This window comes from Salvelinus fontinalis, chromosome 3, assembly GCF_029448725.1.
Source record: "Salvelinus fontinalis isolate EN_2023a chromosome 3, ASM2944872v1, whole genome shotgun sequence".
Lineage (NCBI taxonomy): Eukaryota > Metazoa > Chordata > Actinopteri > Salmoniformes > Salmonidae > Salvelinus > Salvelinus fontinalis.
In genome coordinates, this window is record NC_074667.1 from 61,682,602 (window position 1) to 61,700,074 (window position 17,473).

Consider the following 17,473-nt stretch of genomic DNA (forward strand, 5'->3'; position numbering starts at 1 on the left):
AGTGGTCTGTGGTCACCACCTGCAGAATCACTCCTGTTTTGGGGGGTGTCTTGCTAATTGCCTATAATTTCCACCTTTTGTCTATTCCATTTGCACAACAGCATGTGAAATTTATTGTCAATCAGTGTTGCTTCCTAAGTGGACAGTTTGATTTCACAGAAGTGTGATTGACTTGGAGTTACATTGTGTTGTTTAAGTGTTCCCTTTATTTTTTTGAGCAGTGTATATATATATATATATATATTTACAAGAAATACGAAAAATACAAACGTACACGAGAGGACGAAACAAAACACGTCTACACTGCTACGCCATCTTGGATTTTGTAGCAGCACAGTGTAGCAGTATAGCAGTATAGCACAGTGCTGCAGAATGTTATGGTCGCCATGATGGTTAAGTGTGCCTTGAATTCTATATCACAGCTATAAAGAATAACAAAAATAAAATATATTTTGATTTCTTTAACACTTTGTTGGTTACTACATGATTCCATAAGTGTTATTTCACAGTTTGATAAAGAAAAGAAACCCCTAAATTAGTAGGTGTATCCAAACATTTGACTGGTACTGTAGTGTAACAGTGTAGCATAGTATAGTGCAACATTGCAGTATAGCACAGTGTAGCAGTATAGCAGTATAGCAGTATAGCACAGTGTAGCAGTATAGCAGTATAGCACAGTGTAGCAGTATAGCAGTATAGCACAGTGTAGCAGTATTGCACAGTGTAGCAGTATTGCACAGTGTAGCAGTATAGCACAGTGTAGCAGTATAGCAGTATAGCACAGTGTAGCAGTATAGCAGTATAGCACAGTGTAGCAGTATAGCACAGTGTAGCAGTATAGCACAGTGTAGCAGTATAGCAGTATAGCACAGTGTAGCAGTATAGCACAGTGTAGCAGTATAGCAGTATAGCACAGTATAGCAGTATAGCACAGTGTAGCAGTATAGCAGCATAGCACAGTATAGCAGTGTAGCACAGTGTAGCAGTATAGCACAGTGTAGCAGTATAGCAGCATAGCACAGTATAACAGCATAGCACAGTATAGCAGCACAACACAGTATAGCAGCATAGTGTAGCAGTATAGCACATTATAGCAGTATAGCACAGTATAGCAGTATAGCACAGTATAGCAGTATAGCACAGTATAGCAGCACAGTGTAGCAGTATAGCACAGTATAGCAGTATAGCACAGTATAGCAGCACAGTGTAGCAGTATAGCACAGTGTAGCAGTATAGCAGTGTAGCACAGTGTAGCAGTATAGCACAGTGTAGCAGAGTGTAGCAGTATAGCACAGTGTAGCAGTATAGCACAGTGTAGCAGTATAGCACAGTGTAGCAGTGTAGCACAGTGTAGCAGTATAGCACAGTGTAGCAGTATAGCACAGTGTAGCAGTATAGCACAGTGTAGCAGTATAGCACAGTGTAGCAGAGTGTAGCAGTATAGCACAGTGTAGCAGTATAGCACAGTGTAGCAGTATAGCACAGTGTAGCAGTATAGCACAGTGTAGCAGAGTGTAGCAGTATAGCACAGTGTAGCAGTATAGCACAGTATAGCACAGTGTAGCAGTATAGCACAGTATAGCACAGTGTAGCAGTATAGCACAGTGTAGCAGTATAGCACAGTATAGCAGTATAGCACAGTATAGCAGTATAGCACAGTATAGCAGTATAGCACAGTGTAGCAGCATAGCACAGTATAGCAGTATAGCACAGTGTAGCAGTATAGCACAGTATAGCAGTATAGCACAGTGTAGCAGTATAGCACAGTATAGCACAGTGTAGCAGTATAGCACAGTATAGCACAGTGTAGCAGTATAGCACAGTGTAGCACAGTATAGCACAGTGTAGCAGTATAGCACAGTGTAGCAGTATAGCACAGCGTAGCAGTATAGCACAGTATAGCAGCATAGCACAGTATAGCACAGTGTAGCAGTATAGCACAGTATAGCAGTATAGCAGTGTAGCAGTATAGCACAGCGTAGCAGTATAGCACAGTATAGCAGTGTAGCAGTATAGCAGTGTAGCAGTATAGCACAGTGTAGCAGTGTAGCAATATAGCAGTATAGCAGTATAGCAGTATAGCAGTATAGCACAGCGTAGCAGTATAGCACAGCGTAGCAGTATTGCACAGTGTAGCAGTATAGCAGTATAGCAGTATAGCAGTATAGCAGTATAGCACAGTGTAGCAGTATAGCAGTATAGCACAGTGTAGCAGTATAGCAGTATAGCACAGTGTAGCAGTATAGCACAGTGTAGCAGTATAGCAGTATAGCAGTGTAGCAGTATAGCAGTATAGCAGTATAGCTGTATAGCAGTATAGCTGTATAGCAGTATAGCACAGTGTAGCAGTATAGCACAGTGTAGCAGTATAGCACAGTGTAGCAGTATAGCACAGTGTAGCAGTATAGCACAGTGTAGCAGTATAGCACAGTGTAGCAGTATAGCACAGTGTAGCAGTATAGCACAGTGTAGCAGTATAGCACAGTGTAGCAGTATAGCAGTATAGCACAGTGTAGCAGTATAGCAGTATAGCAGTATAGCACAGTATAGCAGTATAGCAGTATAGCAGTATAGCACAGCGTAGCAGTATAGCAGTGTAGCAGTATAGCAGTGTAGCAGTATAGCAGTATAGCAGTATAGCAGTATAGCAGTATAGCAGTATAGCAGTATAGCACAGTGTAGCAGTGTAGCACAGTGTAGCAGTGTAGCAGTATAGCACAGTGTAGCAGTGTAGCAGTATAGCAGTATAGCAGTATAGCTGTATAGCTGTATAGCAGTATAGCAGTATAGCAGTATAGCAGTATAGCAGTATAGCAGTATAGCAGTATAGCTGTATTGCAGTATAGCAGTATAGCACAGTATAGCAGTATAGCAGAGTGTAGCAGAGTGTAGCAGAGTGTAGCAGTATAGCACAGTGTAGCAGTATAGCACAGTGTAGCAGTATAGCACAGTGTAGCAGTATAGCACAGTGTAGCAGTATAGCACAGTGTAGCAGTATAGCAGTGTAGCACAGTGTAGCAGCATAGACAGTGTAGCAGTGTAGCACAGTGTAGCAGTGTAGCACAGTGTAGCAGTGTAGCAGTGTAGCACAGTATAGCAGTATAGCACAGCGTAGCAGTATAGCAGTGTAGCAGTATAGCAGTATAGCAGTATAGCAGTATAGCACAGTACAGCAGTATAGCAGTATAGCACAGTATAGCAGTATAGCACAGTATAGCAGTATAGCACAGTGTAGCAGAGTGTAGCAGTATAGCACAGTGTAGCAGTATAGCACAGTGTAGCAGTATAGCACAGTGTAGCAGTATAGCACAGTGTAGCAGTATAGCACAGTGTAGCAGTATAGCACAGCGTAGCAGTATAGCACAGTGTAGCAGTATAGCACAGTATAGCACAGTGTAGCAGTATAGCACAGTGTAGCAGTGTAACACAGTGTAGCAGTATAGCACAGTGTAGCACAGCAGTATAGCACAGTGTAGCAGTATAGACAGTGTAGCAGAGTGTAGCAGTATAGCACAGTGTAGCAGTATAGCACAGTGTAGCAGTATAGCACAGTGTAGCAGTATAGCACAGTGTAGCAGAGTGTAGCAGTATAGCACAGTGTAGCAGTATAGCACAGCGTAGCAGTATAGCACAGCGTAGCAGTATAGCACAGCGTAGCAGTATAGCACAGTGTAGCAGTATAGCACAGTGTAGCAGTATAGCACAGTGTAGCAGTATAGCACAGTATAGCAGTATAGCACAGTGTAGCAGTGTAACACAGTGTAGCAGTATAGCACAGTGTAGCACAGCAGTATAGCACAGTGTAGCAGTATAGACAGTGTAGCAGTATAGCACAGCGTAGCAGTATAGCAGTGTAGCACAGTGTAGCAGTATAGACAGTGTAGCAGTATAGCACAGTGTAGCAGTGTAGCACAGTGTAGCAGTATAGCACAGTGTAGCAGTGTAGCACAGTGTAGCAGTGTAGCACAGTGTAGCAGTGTAGCAGTGTAGCAGTATAGACAGTATAGCACAGTGTAGCAGTATAGCACAGTGTAGCAGTATAGCACAGTGTAACAGTGTAGCACAGTGTAGCAGTGTAGCAGTGTAGCACAGTGTAGCAGTATAGACAGTATAGCAGTATAGCACAGTGTAGCAGTATAGCACAGTGTAGCAGTGTAGCACAGTGTAGCAGTATAGCAGTGTAGCACAGTGTAGCAGTATAGACAGTATAGCAGTGTAGCACAGTGTAGCAGTGTAGCACAGTGTAGCAGTATAGCAGTGTAGCAGTGTAGCACAGTGTAGCAGTGTAGCACAGTGTAGCAGTGTAGCACAGTGTAGCAGTGTAGCACAGTGTAGCAGTGTAGCACAGTGTAGCAGTGTAGCACAGTGTAGCAGTATAGACAGTGTAGCAGAGTGTAGCAGTATAGCACAGTGTAGCAGTATAGCACAGTGTAGCAGTATAGCACAGCGTAGCAGTATAGCACAGCGTAGCAGTATAGCACAGCGTAGCAGTATAGCACAGCGTAGCAGTATAGCACAGTATAGCAGTATAGCACAGTGTAGCAGTGTAACACAGTGTAGCAGTATAGCACAGTGTAGCACAGCAGTATAGCACAGCGTAGCAGTATAGCAGTGTAGCACAGTGTAGCAGTATAGACAGTGTAGCAGTATAGCACAGTGTAGCAGTGTAGCAGTGTAGCACAGTGTAGCAGTGTAGCAGTGTAGCACAGTGTAGCAGTATAGACAGTATAGCAGTATAGCACAGTGTAGCAGTGTAGCACAGTGTAGCAGTAGAGCACAGTGTAGCAGTGTAGCACAGTGTAGCAGTATAGCAGTGTAGCACAGTGTAGCAGTATAGACAGTATAGCAGTATAGACAGTGTAGCAGTGTAGCACAGTGTAGCAGTGTAGCACAGTGTAGCAGTGTAGCACAGTGTAGCAGTGTAGCACAGTGTAGCAGTGTAGCACAGTGTAGCAGTGTAGCACAGTGTAGCAGTGTAGCACAGTGTAGCAGTGTAGCACAGTGTAGCAGTATAGACAGTGTAGCAGTATAGACAGTGTAGCAGTGTAGCACAGCAGTATAGACAGTGTAGCAGTATAGACAGTGTAGCAGTGTAACACAGTGTAGCAGTATAGCACAGTGTAGCAGTGTAGCACAGTGTAGCAGTGTAGCACAGTGTAGCAGTATAGCACAGTGTAGCAGTATAGCACAGTATAGCAGTATAGCACAGTGTAGCAGTGTAACACAGTGTAGCAGTATAGCACAGTGTAGCACAGCAGTATAGCACAGTGTAGCAGTATAGACAGTGTAGCAGTATAGCACAGCGTAGCAGTATAGCACAGCGTAGCAGTATAGCACAGCGTAGCAGTATAGCACAGTGTAGCAGTATAGACAGTGTAGCAGTATAGCACAGTGTAGCAGTGTAGCACAGTGTAGCAGTATAGACAGTGTAGCAGTATAGCACAGTGTAGCAGTGTAGCACAGTGTAGCAGTGTAGCACAGTGTAGCACAGTGTAGCACAGTATAGACAGTATAGCAGTATAGCACAGTGTAGCAGTATAGCACAGTGTAGCAGTATAGCACAGTGTAGCAGTATAGCACAGTGTAGCAGTATAGCACAGTGTAGCAGTATAGCACAGTGTAGCAGTATAGCACAGTGTAGCAGTATAGCACAGTGTAGCAGTGTAGCACAGTGTAGCAGTGTAGCAGTGTAGCACAGTGTAGCAGTATAGACAGTATAGCAGTATAGCACAGTGTAGCAGTGTAGCACAGTGTAGCAGTGTAGCACAGTGTAGCAGTATAGCACAGTGTAGCAGTGTAGCACAGTGTAGCAGTATAGCAGTGTAGCACAGTGTAGCAGTATAGCACAGTGTAGCAGTGTAGCACAGTGTAGCAGTATAGCACAGTGTAGCAGTGTAGCACAGTGTAGCAGTGTAGCACAGTGTAGCAGTGTAGCACAGTGTAGCAGTGTAGCACAGTGTAGCACAGTGTAGCAGTGTAGCACAGTGTAGCAGTATAGACAGTGTAGCAGTGTAGCACAGCAGTATAGACAGTGTAGCAGTATAGACAGTGTAGCAGTGTAACACAGTGTAGCAGTATATCACAGTGTAGCAGTGTAGCACAGTGTAGCAGTGTAGCACAGTGTAGCAGTGTAGCACAGTGTAGCAGTATAGACAGTGTAGCAGTGTAGCACAGTGTAGCAGTATAGCACAGTATAGCAGTATAGCAGTATAGCACAGCGTAGCAGTATAGCACAGTGTAGCAGTATAGCAGTATAGCACAGTGTAGCAGTATAGCAGTATAGACAGTGTAGCAGTGTAGCACAGCAGTATAGCACAGTGTAGCAGTATAGACAGTGTAGCAGTGTAGCACAGTGTAGCAGTATAGCACAGTATAGCAGTATAGCAGTATAGCACAGTGTAGCAGTATAGCACAGTGTTGCACAGCAGTATAGCACAGTGTAGCTGTATAGCACAGGGTAGCAGTGTAGCATAGTATAATATAGAGTACCGTATTATAGTATAGTGTAGAAGTGTACTGTAGCAACATAGCATAGTGTAGCAATGCAGGTAGTGTATTATAGTATAGTGTAGCAGTGTACTGTAGCAATATAGCATAGTGTAGCAATGCAGGTAGTGTATTATAGTATAGTGTAGCAGTGTTGTGTAGCAGTTCAGAGTAGTATAGTGTAGCTCAGCCAGGGAGCCTTTCCCTCTCGAATGCTGTTGCAAACGGGAGCATTCCAAGAGTCATAAAGGGGGCGGATATTCCAGTGCCTTGGTTGCTGGGCCGTGGGGGCGAGTCTATTGTGGAAACAGGTCGTCTGTATTGTGTTGGGACAGAGAGGCTACACGCAACAGCAACAGCACAGGGAAAAAATAAAACCCCAGCAGGAGACATGAGAAGACCAGAGTGGTGCCCTCAGCACCACCAATACAGGAGAAGACCAGAGTGGTGCCCTCAGCACCACCAATACAGGAGAAGACCAGAGTGGTGCCCTCAGCACCACCAATACAGGAGAAGACCAGAGTGGTGCCCTCAGCACCACCAATACAGGAGAAGACCAGAGTGGTGCCCTCAGCACCACCAATACAGGAGAAGACCAGAGTGGTGCCCTCACCACCACCAATACAGGAGAAGACCAGAGTGGTGCCCTCAGCACCACCAATACAGGAGAAGACCAGAGTGGTGCCCTCACCACCACAAATACAGGAGAAGACCAGAGTGGTGCCCTCACCACAACCAATACAGGAGAAGACCAGAGTGGTGCCCTCAGCACCACCAATACAGGAGAAGACCAGAGTGGTGCCCTCACAACCACCAATAGAGGAGAAGACCAGAGTGGTGCCCTCAACACCACCAATACAGGGCCATGAGAAGACCAGAGTGGTGCCCTCACCACCACCAATACAGGAGACATGAGAAGACCAGAGTGGTGCCCTCACCACCACCAATACAGGAGAAGACCAGAGTGGTGCCCTCACCACCACCAATACAGGAGACATGAGAAGACCAGAGTGGTGCCCTCACCACCACCAATACAGGGCCATGAGAAGATCAGAGTGGTGCCCTCACCACCACCAATACAGGAGACATGAGAAGACCAGAGTGGTGCCCTCACCACCACCAATACAGGGCCATGAGAAGATCAGAGTGGTGCCCTCAGCACCACCAATACAGGAGACATGAGAAGACCAGAGTGGTGCCCTCACCACCACCAATACAGGGCCATGAGAAGATCAGAGTGGTGCCCTCAGCACCACCAATACAGGAGACATGAGAAGACCAGAGTGGTGCCCTCAGCACCACCAATACAGGAGAAGACCAGAGTGGTGCCCTCACCACCACCAATACAGGAGAAGACCAGAGTGGTGCCCTCACCACCACCAATACAGGAGAAGACCAGAGTGGTGCCCTCACCACCACCAATACAGGGCCATGAGAAGACCAGAGTGGTGCCCTCAACACCACCAATACAGGGACATGAGAAGACCAGAGTGGTGCCCTCAGCACCACCAATACAGGAGAAGACCAGAGTGGTGCCCTCAGCACCACCAATACAGGAGAAGACCAGAGTGGTGCCCTCACCACCACCAATACAGGAGAAGACCAGAGTGGTGCCCTCACCACCACTAATACCGGAGAAGACCAGAGTGGTGCCCTCAACACCACCAATACAGGAGAAGACCAGAGTGGTGCCCTCAACACCACCAATACAGGAGACATGAGAAGACCAGAGTGGTGCCCTCACCACCACCAATACAGGAGAAGACCAGAGTGGTGTCCTCACCACCACCAATACAGGAGAAGACCAGAGTGGTGCCCTCAACACCACCAATACAGGAGAAGACCAGAGTGGTGTCCTCACCACCACCAATACAGGAGAAGACCAGAGTGGTGCCCTCACCACCACCAATACAGGAGAAGACCAGAGTGGTGCCCTCAACACCACCAATACAGGAGAAGACCAGAGTGGTGCCCTCAGCACCACCAATACAGGAGAAGACCAGAGTGGTGCCCTCAGCACTACCAATACAGGAGAAGACCAGAGTGGTGCCCTCCCCACCACCGATACAGGAGAAGACCAGAGTGGTGCCCTCACCACCACAAATACAGGAGAAGACCAGAGTGGTGCCCTCACCACCACCAATACAGGAGAAGACCAGAGTGGTGCCCTCACCACCACCAATACAGGGCCATGAGAAGACCAGAGTGGTGCCCTCACCACCACCAATACAGGAGACATGAGAAGACCAGCGTGGTGCCCTCACCACCACCAATACAGGGCCATGAGAAGATCAGAGTGGTGCCCTCACCACCACCAATACAGGAGACATGAGAAGACCAGAGTGGTGCCCTCACCACCACCAATACAGGGCCATGAGAAGACCAGAGTGGTGCCCTCACCACCACCAATACAGGGCCATGAGAAGATCAGAGTGGTGCCCTCACCACCACCAATACAGGAGACATGAGAAGACCAGAGTGGTGCCCTCACCACCACCAATACAGGAGAAGACCAGAGTGGTGCCCTCACCACCACCACCAATACAGGAGAAGACCAGAGTGGTGCCCTCACCACCACCAATACAGGAGAAGACCAGAGTGGTGCCCTCACCACCACCAATACAGGAGAAGACCAGAGTGGTGCCCTCACCACCACCAATACAGGAGACATGAGAAGACCAGAGTGGTGCCCTCACCACCACCAATACACGAGAAGACCAGAGTGGTGTCCTCACCACCACCAATACAGGAGAAGACCAGAGTGGTGCCCTCAACACCACCAATACAGGAGAAGACCAGAGTGGTGCCCTCAACACCACTAATACAGGAGAAGACCAGAGTGGTGTCCTCACCACCACCAATACAGGAGAAGACCAGAGTGGTGCCCTCAACACCACCAATACAGGAGAAGACCAGAGTGGTGCCCTCAGCACTACCAATACAGGAGAAGACCAGAGTGGTGCCCTCACCACCACCGATACAGGAGAAGACCAGAGTGGTGCCCTCACCACCACAAATACAGGAGAAGACCAGAGTGGTGCCCTCACCACCACCAATACAGGAGAAGACCAGAGTGGTGCCCTCACCACCACCAATACAGGGCCATGAGAAGACCAGAGTGGTGCCCTCAACACCACCAATACAGGGCCATGAGAAGACCAGAGTGGTGCCCTCACCACCACCAATACAGGAGACATGAGAAGACCAGAGTGGTGCCCTCACCACCACCAATACAGGGCCATGAGAAGATCAGAGTGGTGCCCTCACCACCACCAATACAGGAGACATGAGAAGACCAGAGTGGTGCCCTCACCACCACCAATACAGGGCCATGAGAAGATCAGAGTGGTGCCCTCACCACCACCAATACAGGAGACATGAGAAGACCAGAGTGGTGCCCTCACCACCACCAATACAGGAGAAGACCAGAGTGGTGCCCTTACCACCACCACCAATACAGGAGAAGACCAGAGTGGTGCCCTCACCACCACCAATACAGGAGAAGACCAGAGTGGTGCCCTCAACACCACCAATACAGGAGAAGACCAGAGTGGTGCCCTCACCACCACCAATACAGGGCCATGAGAAGACCAGAGTGGTGCCCTCAACACCACCAATACAGGGACATGAGAAGACCAGAGTGGTGCCCTCAACACCACCAATACAGGAGAAGACCAGAGTGGTGCCCTCAGCACCACCAATACAGGAGAAGACCAGAGTGGTGCCCTCACCACCACCAATACAGGAGAAGACCAGAGTGGTGCCCTCAGAACCACCAATACAGGAGAAGACCAGAGTGGTGCCCTTAACACCACCAATACAGGAGAAGACCAGAGTGGTGCCCTCACCACCACCAATACAGGAGACATGAGAAGACCAGAGTGGTGCCCTCACCACCACCAATACAGGAGAAGACCAGAGTGGTGTCCTCACCACCACCAATACAGGAGAAGACCAGAGTGGTGCCCTCAACACCACCAATACAGGAGAAGACCAGAGTGGTGCCCTCAACACCACCAATACAGGAGAAGACCAGAGTGGTGTCCTCACCACCACCAATACAGGAGAAGACCAGAGTGGTGCCCTCAACACCACCAATACAGGAGAAGACCAGAGTGGTGCCCTCAGCACTACCAATACAGGAGAAGACCAGAGTGGTGCCCTCACCACCACCGATACAGGAGAAGACCAGAGTGGTGCCCTCACCACCACCAATACAGGAGAAGACCAGAGCGGTGCCCTCACCACCACCAATACAGGAGAAGACCAGAGTGGTGCCCTCACCACCACCAATACAGGAGAAGACCAGAGTGGTGCCCTCACCACCACCAATACAGGAGAAGACCAGAGTGGTGCCCTCACCACCACCAATATAGGGCCATGAGAAGACCAGAGTGGTGCCCTCACCACCACCAATACAGGAGAAGACCAGAGTGGTGCCCTCACCACCACCAATACAGGAGAAGACCAGAGTGGTGCCCTCACCACCACCAATACAGGAGAAGACCAGAGTGGTGCCCTCACCACCACCACCAATACAGGAGAAGACCAGAGTGGCGCCCTCACCACCACCACCAATACAGGAGAAGACCAGAGTGGCGCCCTCACCACCACCACCAATACAGGAGAAGACCAGAGTGGTGCCCTCACCACCACCAATACAGGAGAAGACCAGAGTGGTGCCCTCACCACCACCAATACAGGAGAAGACCAGAGTGGTGCCCTCACCACCACCAATATAGGGCCATGAGAAGACCAGAGTGGTGCCCTCACCACCACCAATACAGGAGAAGACCAGAGTGGTGCCCTCACCACCACCAATACAGGAGAAGACCAGAGTGGTGCCCTCACCACCACCAATACAGGAGAAGACCAGAGTGGTGCCCTCACCACCACCACCAATACAGGAGAAGACCAGAGTGGCGCCCTCACCACCACCACCAATACAGGAGAAGACCAGAGTGGCGCCCTCACCACCACCACCAATACAGGAGAAGACCAGAGTGGTGCCCTCACCACCACCACCAATACAGGAGAAGACCAGAGTGGTGCCCTCACCACCACCACCAATACAGGAGAAGACCAGAGTGGTGCCCTCACCACCACCACCAATACAGGAGAAGACCAGAGTGGTGCCCTCACCACCACCAATACAGGAGAAGACCAGAGTGGTGTCCTCACCACCACCAATACAGGAGAAGACCAGAGTGGTGTCCTCACCACCACCAATACAGGAGAAGACCAGAGTGGTGCCCTCACCACCACCAATACAGGAGACATGAGAAGACCAGAGTGGTGCCCTCACCACCACCGATACAGGAGAAGACCAAGAGTGGTGCCCTCACCACCACCAATACAGGAGAAGACCAGAGTGGTGCCCTCACCACCACCAATACAGGAGACATGAGAAGACCAGAGTGGTGCCCTCACCACCACCGATACAGGAGAAGACCAGAGTGGTGCCCTCACCACCACCAATACAGGAGAAGACCAGAGTGGTGCCCTCACCACCACCAATACAGGAGAAAACCAGAGTGGTGCCCTCACCACCACCAATACAGGAGAAGACCAGAATGGTGCCCTCACCACCACCAATACAGGAGAAGACCAGAGTGGTGCCCTCACCACCACCAATATAGGGCCATGAGAAGACCAGAGTGGTGCCCTCACCACCACCAATACAGGAGAAGACCAGAGTGGTGCCCTCACCACCACCAATATAGGGCCATGAGAAGACCAGAGTGGTGCCCTCACCACCACCAATACAGGAGAAGACCAGAGTGGTGCCCTTACCACCACCAATACAGGAGAAGACCAGAGTGGTGCCCTCACCACCACCAATACAGGAGAAGACCAGAGTGGTGCCCTCACCACCACCACCAATACAGGAGAAGACCAGAGTGGTGCCCTCACCACCACCACCAATACAGGAGAAGACCAGAGTGGTGCCCTCACCACCACCACCAATACAGGAGAAGACCAGAGTAGTGCCCTCACCACCACCACCAATACAGGAGAAGACCAGAGTGGTGCCCTCACCACCACCACCAATACAGGAGAAGACCAGAGTGGTGCCCTCACCACCACCACCAATACAGGAGAAGACCAGAGTGGTGCCCTCACCACCACCACCAATACAGGAGAAGACCAGAGTGGTGCCCTCACCACCACCACCAATACAGGAGAAGACCAGAGTGGTGCCCTCACCACCACCACCAATACAGGAGAAGACCAGAGTGGTGCCCTCACCACCACCAATACAGGAGAAGACCAGAGTGGTGTCCTCAACACCACCACCAATACAGGAGAAGACCAGAGTGGTGCCCTCACCACCACCAATACAGGAGAAGACCAGAGTGGTGTCCTCACCACCACCAATACAGGAGAAGACCAGAGTGGTGTCCTCACCACCACCAATACAGGAGAAGACCAGAGTGGTGCCCTCACCACCACCAATACAGGAGAAGACCAGAGTGGTGCCCTCACCACCACCAATACAGGAGACATGAGAAGACCAGAGTGGTGCCCTCAACACCACCAATACAGGGCCATGAGAAGATCAGAGTGGTGCCCTCACCACCACCAATACAGGAGACATGAGAAGACCAGAGTGGTGCCCTCACGACCACCAATACAGGAGAAGTATTGGTCCCACCCCGTAATTCTGATCTAGGATCAGGTCCCACCCCATCTAATTCATTATGATCTATAGCATCAGTAGTAGTAGGTGCTGATCGAGGATCAGGTCCCACCCCGTCTAATTCATTATGATCTATAGCATCAGTAGTAGTAGGTGCTGATCTAGGATCAGGTCCCACCCCGTCTAATTCATTATGATCTATAGCATCAGTAGTAGTAGGTGCTGATCTAGGATCAGGTCCCACCTCGTCTAATTCATTATGATCTATAGCATCAGTAGTAGTAGATGCTGATCTAGGATCAGGTCCCACCTCGTCTAATTCATTATGATCTATAGCATCAGTAGTAGTAGATGCTGATCTAGGATCAGGTCCCACCCCGTCTAATTCATTATGAGCTAAAAGGCTAAACTGGTCCGAGATCAGCCCTGTAGCCTTCCATTGAAGTCTCTCCACACAGAACAACTAGCAAGAGAAAACTGCACTCTGCCCACTAAATGAGGTGGAAACTGAGCTGCACTTCCTAACCTCCTGCCCAATGTATGACCATATTAGACAGACATATTTCCCTCAGATTACACAAGATATCAAAAATGGTGAATTATTTGTGTAAGATTTATATTTTGATAAACTCCCATATCTACTGGGTGAAATACCACAGTGTTCACAGCAGCAAGATGTGACCTGTTGCCACAAGAAAAAGCACAACCAGTGAAGAACAAACACCACCCATATTTATGTTTATTTATTTTCCCTTTTTGTACTTTAACTATTTGCACATCGTTACACAACTGTATATATATATACATAATATGACATTTGAAATGTCTTTATCCTTTTGGAACTTTTGTGAGTGTAATGTTTACTGTTAAAACAATATTTATTGTATTATCATCTCGTTCACTTGCTTCAGCTATGTTAATATATGTTTCCCATGCCAATGAAGCCCTTAAAATGTAATTGAAATACAGACCAACCCCCCTGCAGAGGTTAATAAAATTAAAGCTAAAGAAACAACTCTTCTCTAAGCAGCTCAATTATTTAAAAAATCTCTGAAGCTGGAGACTCTTATCTCTCTCACTAGCTTTAAGCACCAGCTGTCAGAGCAGCTCACTGAACCTGTACATAGCTCATCTGTACATAGCCCATCCGATCTACCTCATCCCCATATTGTATTTATTTATCTTGCTCATTTGCACCCCAGTATCTCTACTTGCACATTCATCTTCTGCACACCCTACCATTCCAGTGTTTAATTGCTATATTGTAATTATTTCACCACTATGGCCTATTTATTGCCTTACCTCCCTTATCCTACCTCATTTGCACACACTGTATATAGACTTTTTCTATTGTATCATTGACTGTATGTTTGTTTATTCCATGTGTAACTCTGTGTTGTTGTTTTTGTCGAACTGCTTTGCTTTGTCTTGGCCAGATCGCAATTGCAAATGAGAACTTGTTCTCAACTAGCCTACCTGGTTAAATATATATTTTTTTAAATAACACTTTTGAAACAACAGCATATTCTCCCTGCTGGGAGTGTGTTGAGCTACAGCCCGTCAGTACTCCTAACTCAGTCTAGTCAAACTGCCCGTCTGTACTCCTAACTCAGTCTAGCCAAACTGCATGCCCGCTGAGAAGGATTTGCTGCTTAATATAAGAAGGAATTTTCAACCAGACAGAATTAAAGCTTGATTGTGTTAAGACAGCCATGAGGACTGACTGTAGGCCCAAGGGCCAGAGTAGAAGGGTAGGGATGAGGCCAGGGTAGGGCAGGAGAAGGGTAGGGGTAAGGCCAGGGTAGGGCAGTAGAAGGGTAGGGATAAGGCCAGGGTTGGGCTAGGGCCAGGGTAGGGATAAGGCCAGGGTTGGGATAAGGCCAGGATAGGGCTAGGGTGGGAGAAGGGCTAGGGTAGGGATACGGCCAGGGTTGGGATAAGGCCAGGGTAGGGCTAGGGTGGGAGAAGGGCTAGGGTAGGGCTAGGGTAGGGATAAGGCCAGGGTTGGGCTAGGGCAGGGTAGGGATAAGGCCAGGGTAGGGATAAGGCCAGGGTAGGAGAAGGGTAGGGTTAAGGCCAGGGTAGGGCTAGGGTTGGACTAGGGTAGGGATAAGGGCAGGGTTGGGCTAGGGATAAGGCCAGGGTAGTGCAGGATAAGGGTAGTGTTAAGGCCAGGGTAGGAGAAGGGTATGGCTAGGCTAGGTCTAGAGGTTATGAGAAAGTTAGGGCTATGTGTAGGCTAGGTCTAGAGGCTAGGAGAAAGGTATGGCTAGGGTAGGCCATGGTAGGGTAGGGGAAAGGTTAGGGAAGGGCAAAGGTAGGGCTAAGGTAGGCTAGGGGTAACAAGTAGGGCCGGGACAATACCAGTATTGCGGTATTCATTAGTATTGGTCAAGGAAACCAAAACATGAAGCGGATTTAACTTCTTTAGGAAAACAGCCCTTATGTTGTCATCAAGAGAGTCACATTTATGTATTTTCCAAGCTAGAGCCAGGGCGTCAGGGCTAGAGCCAGGGCGTCAGGGCTAGGGCCAGGGCGTCAGAGCCAGGGCGTCAGGGCTAGGGCGTCAGGGCCAGGGCGTCAGGGCTAACTTACGTTTCTCGTCATCCGCATGCACTAACGACGCAGCTCTTGACAGTACATCCAAGGGCGTTTCCATTCTTAACAACAACCTGAAGAAGAAAGATCAGATTGATTTAGAATGCAGCAATTTCCTATCTTTAAGGACCGTAAAGAAATCTGACTGCATGTTTATTCATTTTCGAGCTCTACCCTTAGATTTGGCAGTGACTTGGTGTTCCCGTAAGTGACAGAACACTGAGCCAATCCCGGCACAACTAGAGAACATTACCAACAGCTAAACTCTGTATTTTCTGCTGGCTGGCCCAACGCCACACAAAGCACTGAGCTCAGCTGAAACACCTGCATTTTTGGAGATGCCTTACTCAAGAAAGAAAAATAGACCATGTTTGCATGCGGCTTTATTAACGCAATTATTTTGTTTTGTTTTTTTTTAAATCTTTTTTTACAATGTTTGCAAACTGATGCGTAACACGTATTAATGCCAAAATAACATGCAAAACAGGCAACACAAAAAAATATATATATATTTTATTTTTAGCAACAAAAAAAATTGTATACAAAAGTGGGGCTCTACCTTCCCTGGAAGAGACTGAGTAGTACTGAAAGTAAGCGTTTTCAGAATTGACATTTTTACAAGAATCGACTGATGCTGACACGTTGTTGCTATCAAAACTCCACCCGGACCAGATTAGAGGACGGAGCTCCTCAACTACCCGGGAAGAAGACCACAGTAGGCGCTAAAGGAAGTCTATCATAGGAATGGAGTCATTTCCATGGAACTAATAATAAACACAGAAAGGGAAGATTGTATACATTTTTGGCAATACTTTATCGGCTACATAAAGTGTAAGACTTATTTTTGCAGTTTCTTCAACTTCTATTTAGTTATATAAACAAACATTGGTACTGTGTAGTCGCACAATCAGGAAATCATGAGTCACAATTCATTTAACTTCAGGAAAACGTTTGTCCCTATCTACTTTCAGGTGTAAAACAACGTAATCCAAATCCCAACAACTGTCACGCAACACAAGCATGCATGCAAGGTTGCTACAATGTTTCCACCGTTAAAACTAGTAGGATTGTAGCCTAGTCGCTAGGGTGTACATACCACCTTCCTTCTTAGTGCGCCACTTTGGAAATCTTCGGCAATTATATTCGCGCTGATAACAATTGTGAAGAACAATCCTGGTGCAATTTCAACCCACAGAAAAGCGAAACGAGTCAACTGAATTGTTTCGTGTCAGTTGGAAACAATGCCTTAATAATGGTTGAACACACTTGTGAAGTTCGTTGTCAACGAAGGGTGAAGAATGTTGGGAATGAGAGAATTCTCTTCCTAGCAGGTGGTGAAAGTGGAGACTTCTCATTGGTCGTGCTCCACGAAATGATATCAGCATAAATTACCACAACTCCATTGCATCACATCCTTTTGCAGGTAGGGTGGGACGTCATATACGGTTTAATAAGCCAGGTGCGTTTATTTCTTACACACCGACAAGGCAAAACTATTGGCAGTTTGAGCGGTAAGGCGATGCTACCAACCGTGAACGAAAGTCGAGGAGTGAAGTCAGGGATGGTGCAACAGACGAAAGTCGGACACTAATGTCGTTTTTCCAACAGAAAATATCGGAATTATAGTTTTAAAAAAAACAAATAAAGCAACACCTCATGGTACAGCGCCTCATGTGACCAACTTGTGTTTATGTACTGACATGTGTGTGTAGCTGATAGATGCACACACACACTACATGTTAATGTTTT

General features: G+C 47.9%; 1 protein-coding gene across 2 annotated transcripts in view; it reads right to left on the minus strand.

Moving 5' to 3' along the window:
* Positions 1-17,066, minus strand: part of LOC129851280 (transcription cofactor vestigial-like protein 4) — a 116,080-nt gene extending 99,014 nt beyond the window's left edge. The window contains exons 1-2 of one of the 2 annotated variants that reach the window (XM_055917707.1): positions 16,821-17,066; positions 15,722-15,798 (exon numbers count right to left, since the gene is read on the minus strand). In XM_055917707.1, the coding sequence (XP_055773682.1) occupies positions 15,722-15,785 (64 nt within the window). In that variant the 5' untranslated portion in view covers positions 15,786-15,798; positions 16,821-17,066. Of the gene's footprint in view, positions 1-15,721; positions 15,802-16,820 lie in introns of those variants that run through there. The other variant, XM_055917704.1, reaches the window with a different exon arrangement.
* Positions 17,067-17,473: the final 407 nt, after the last annotated feature.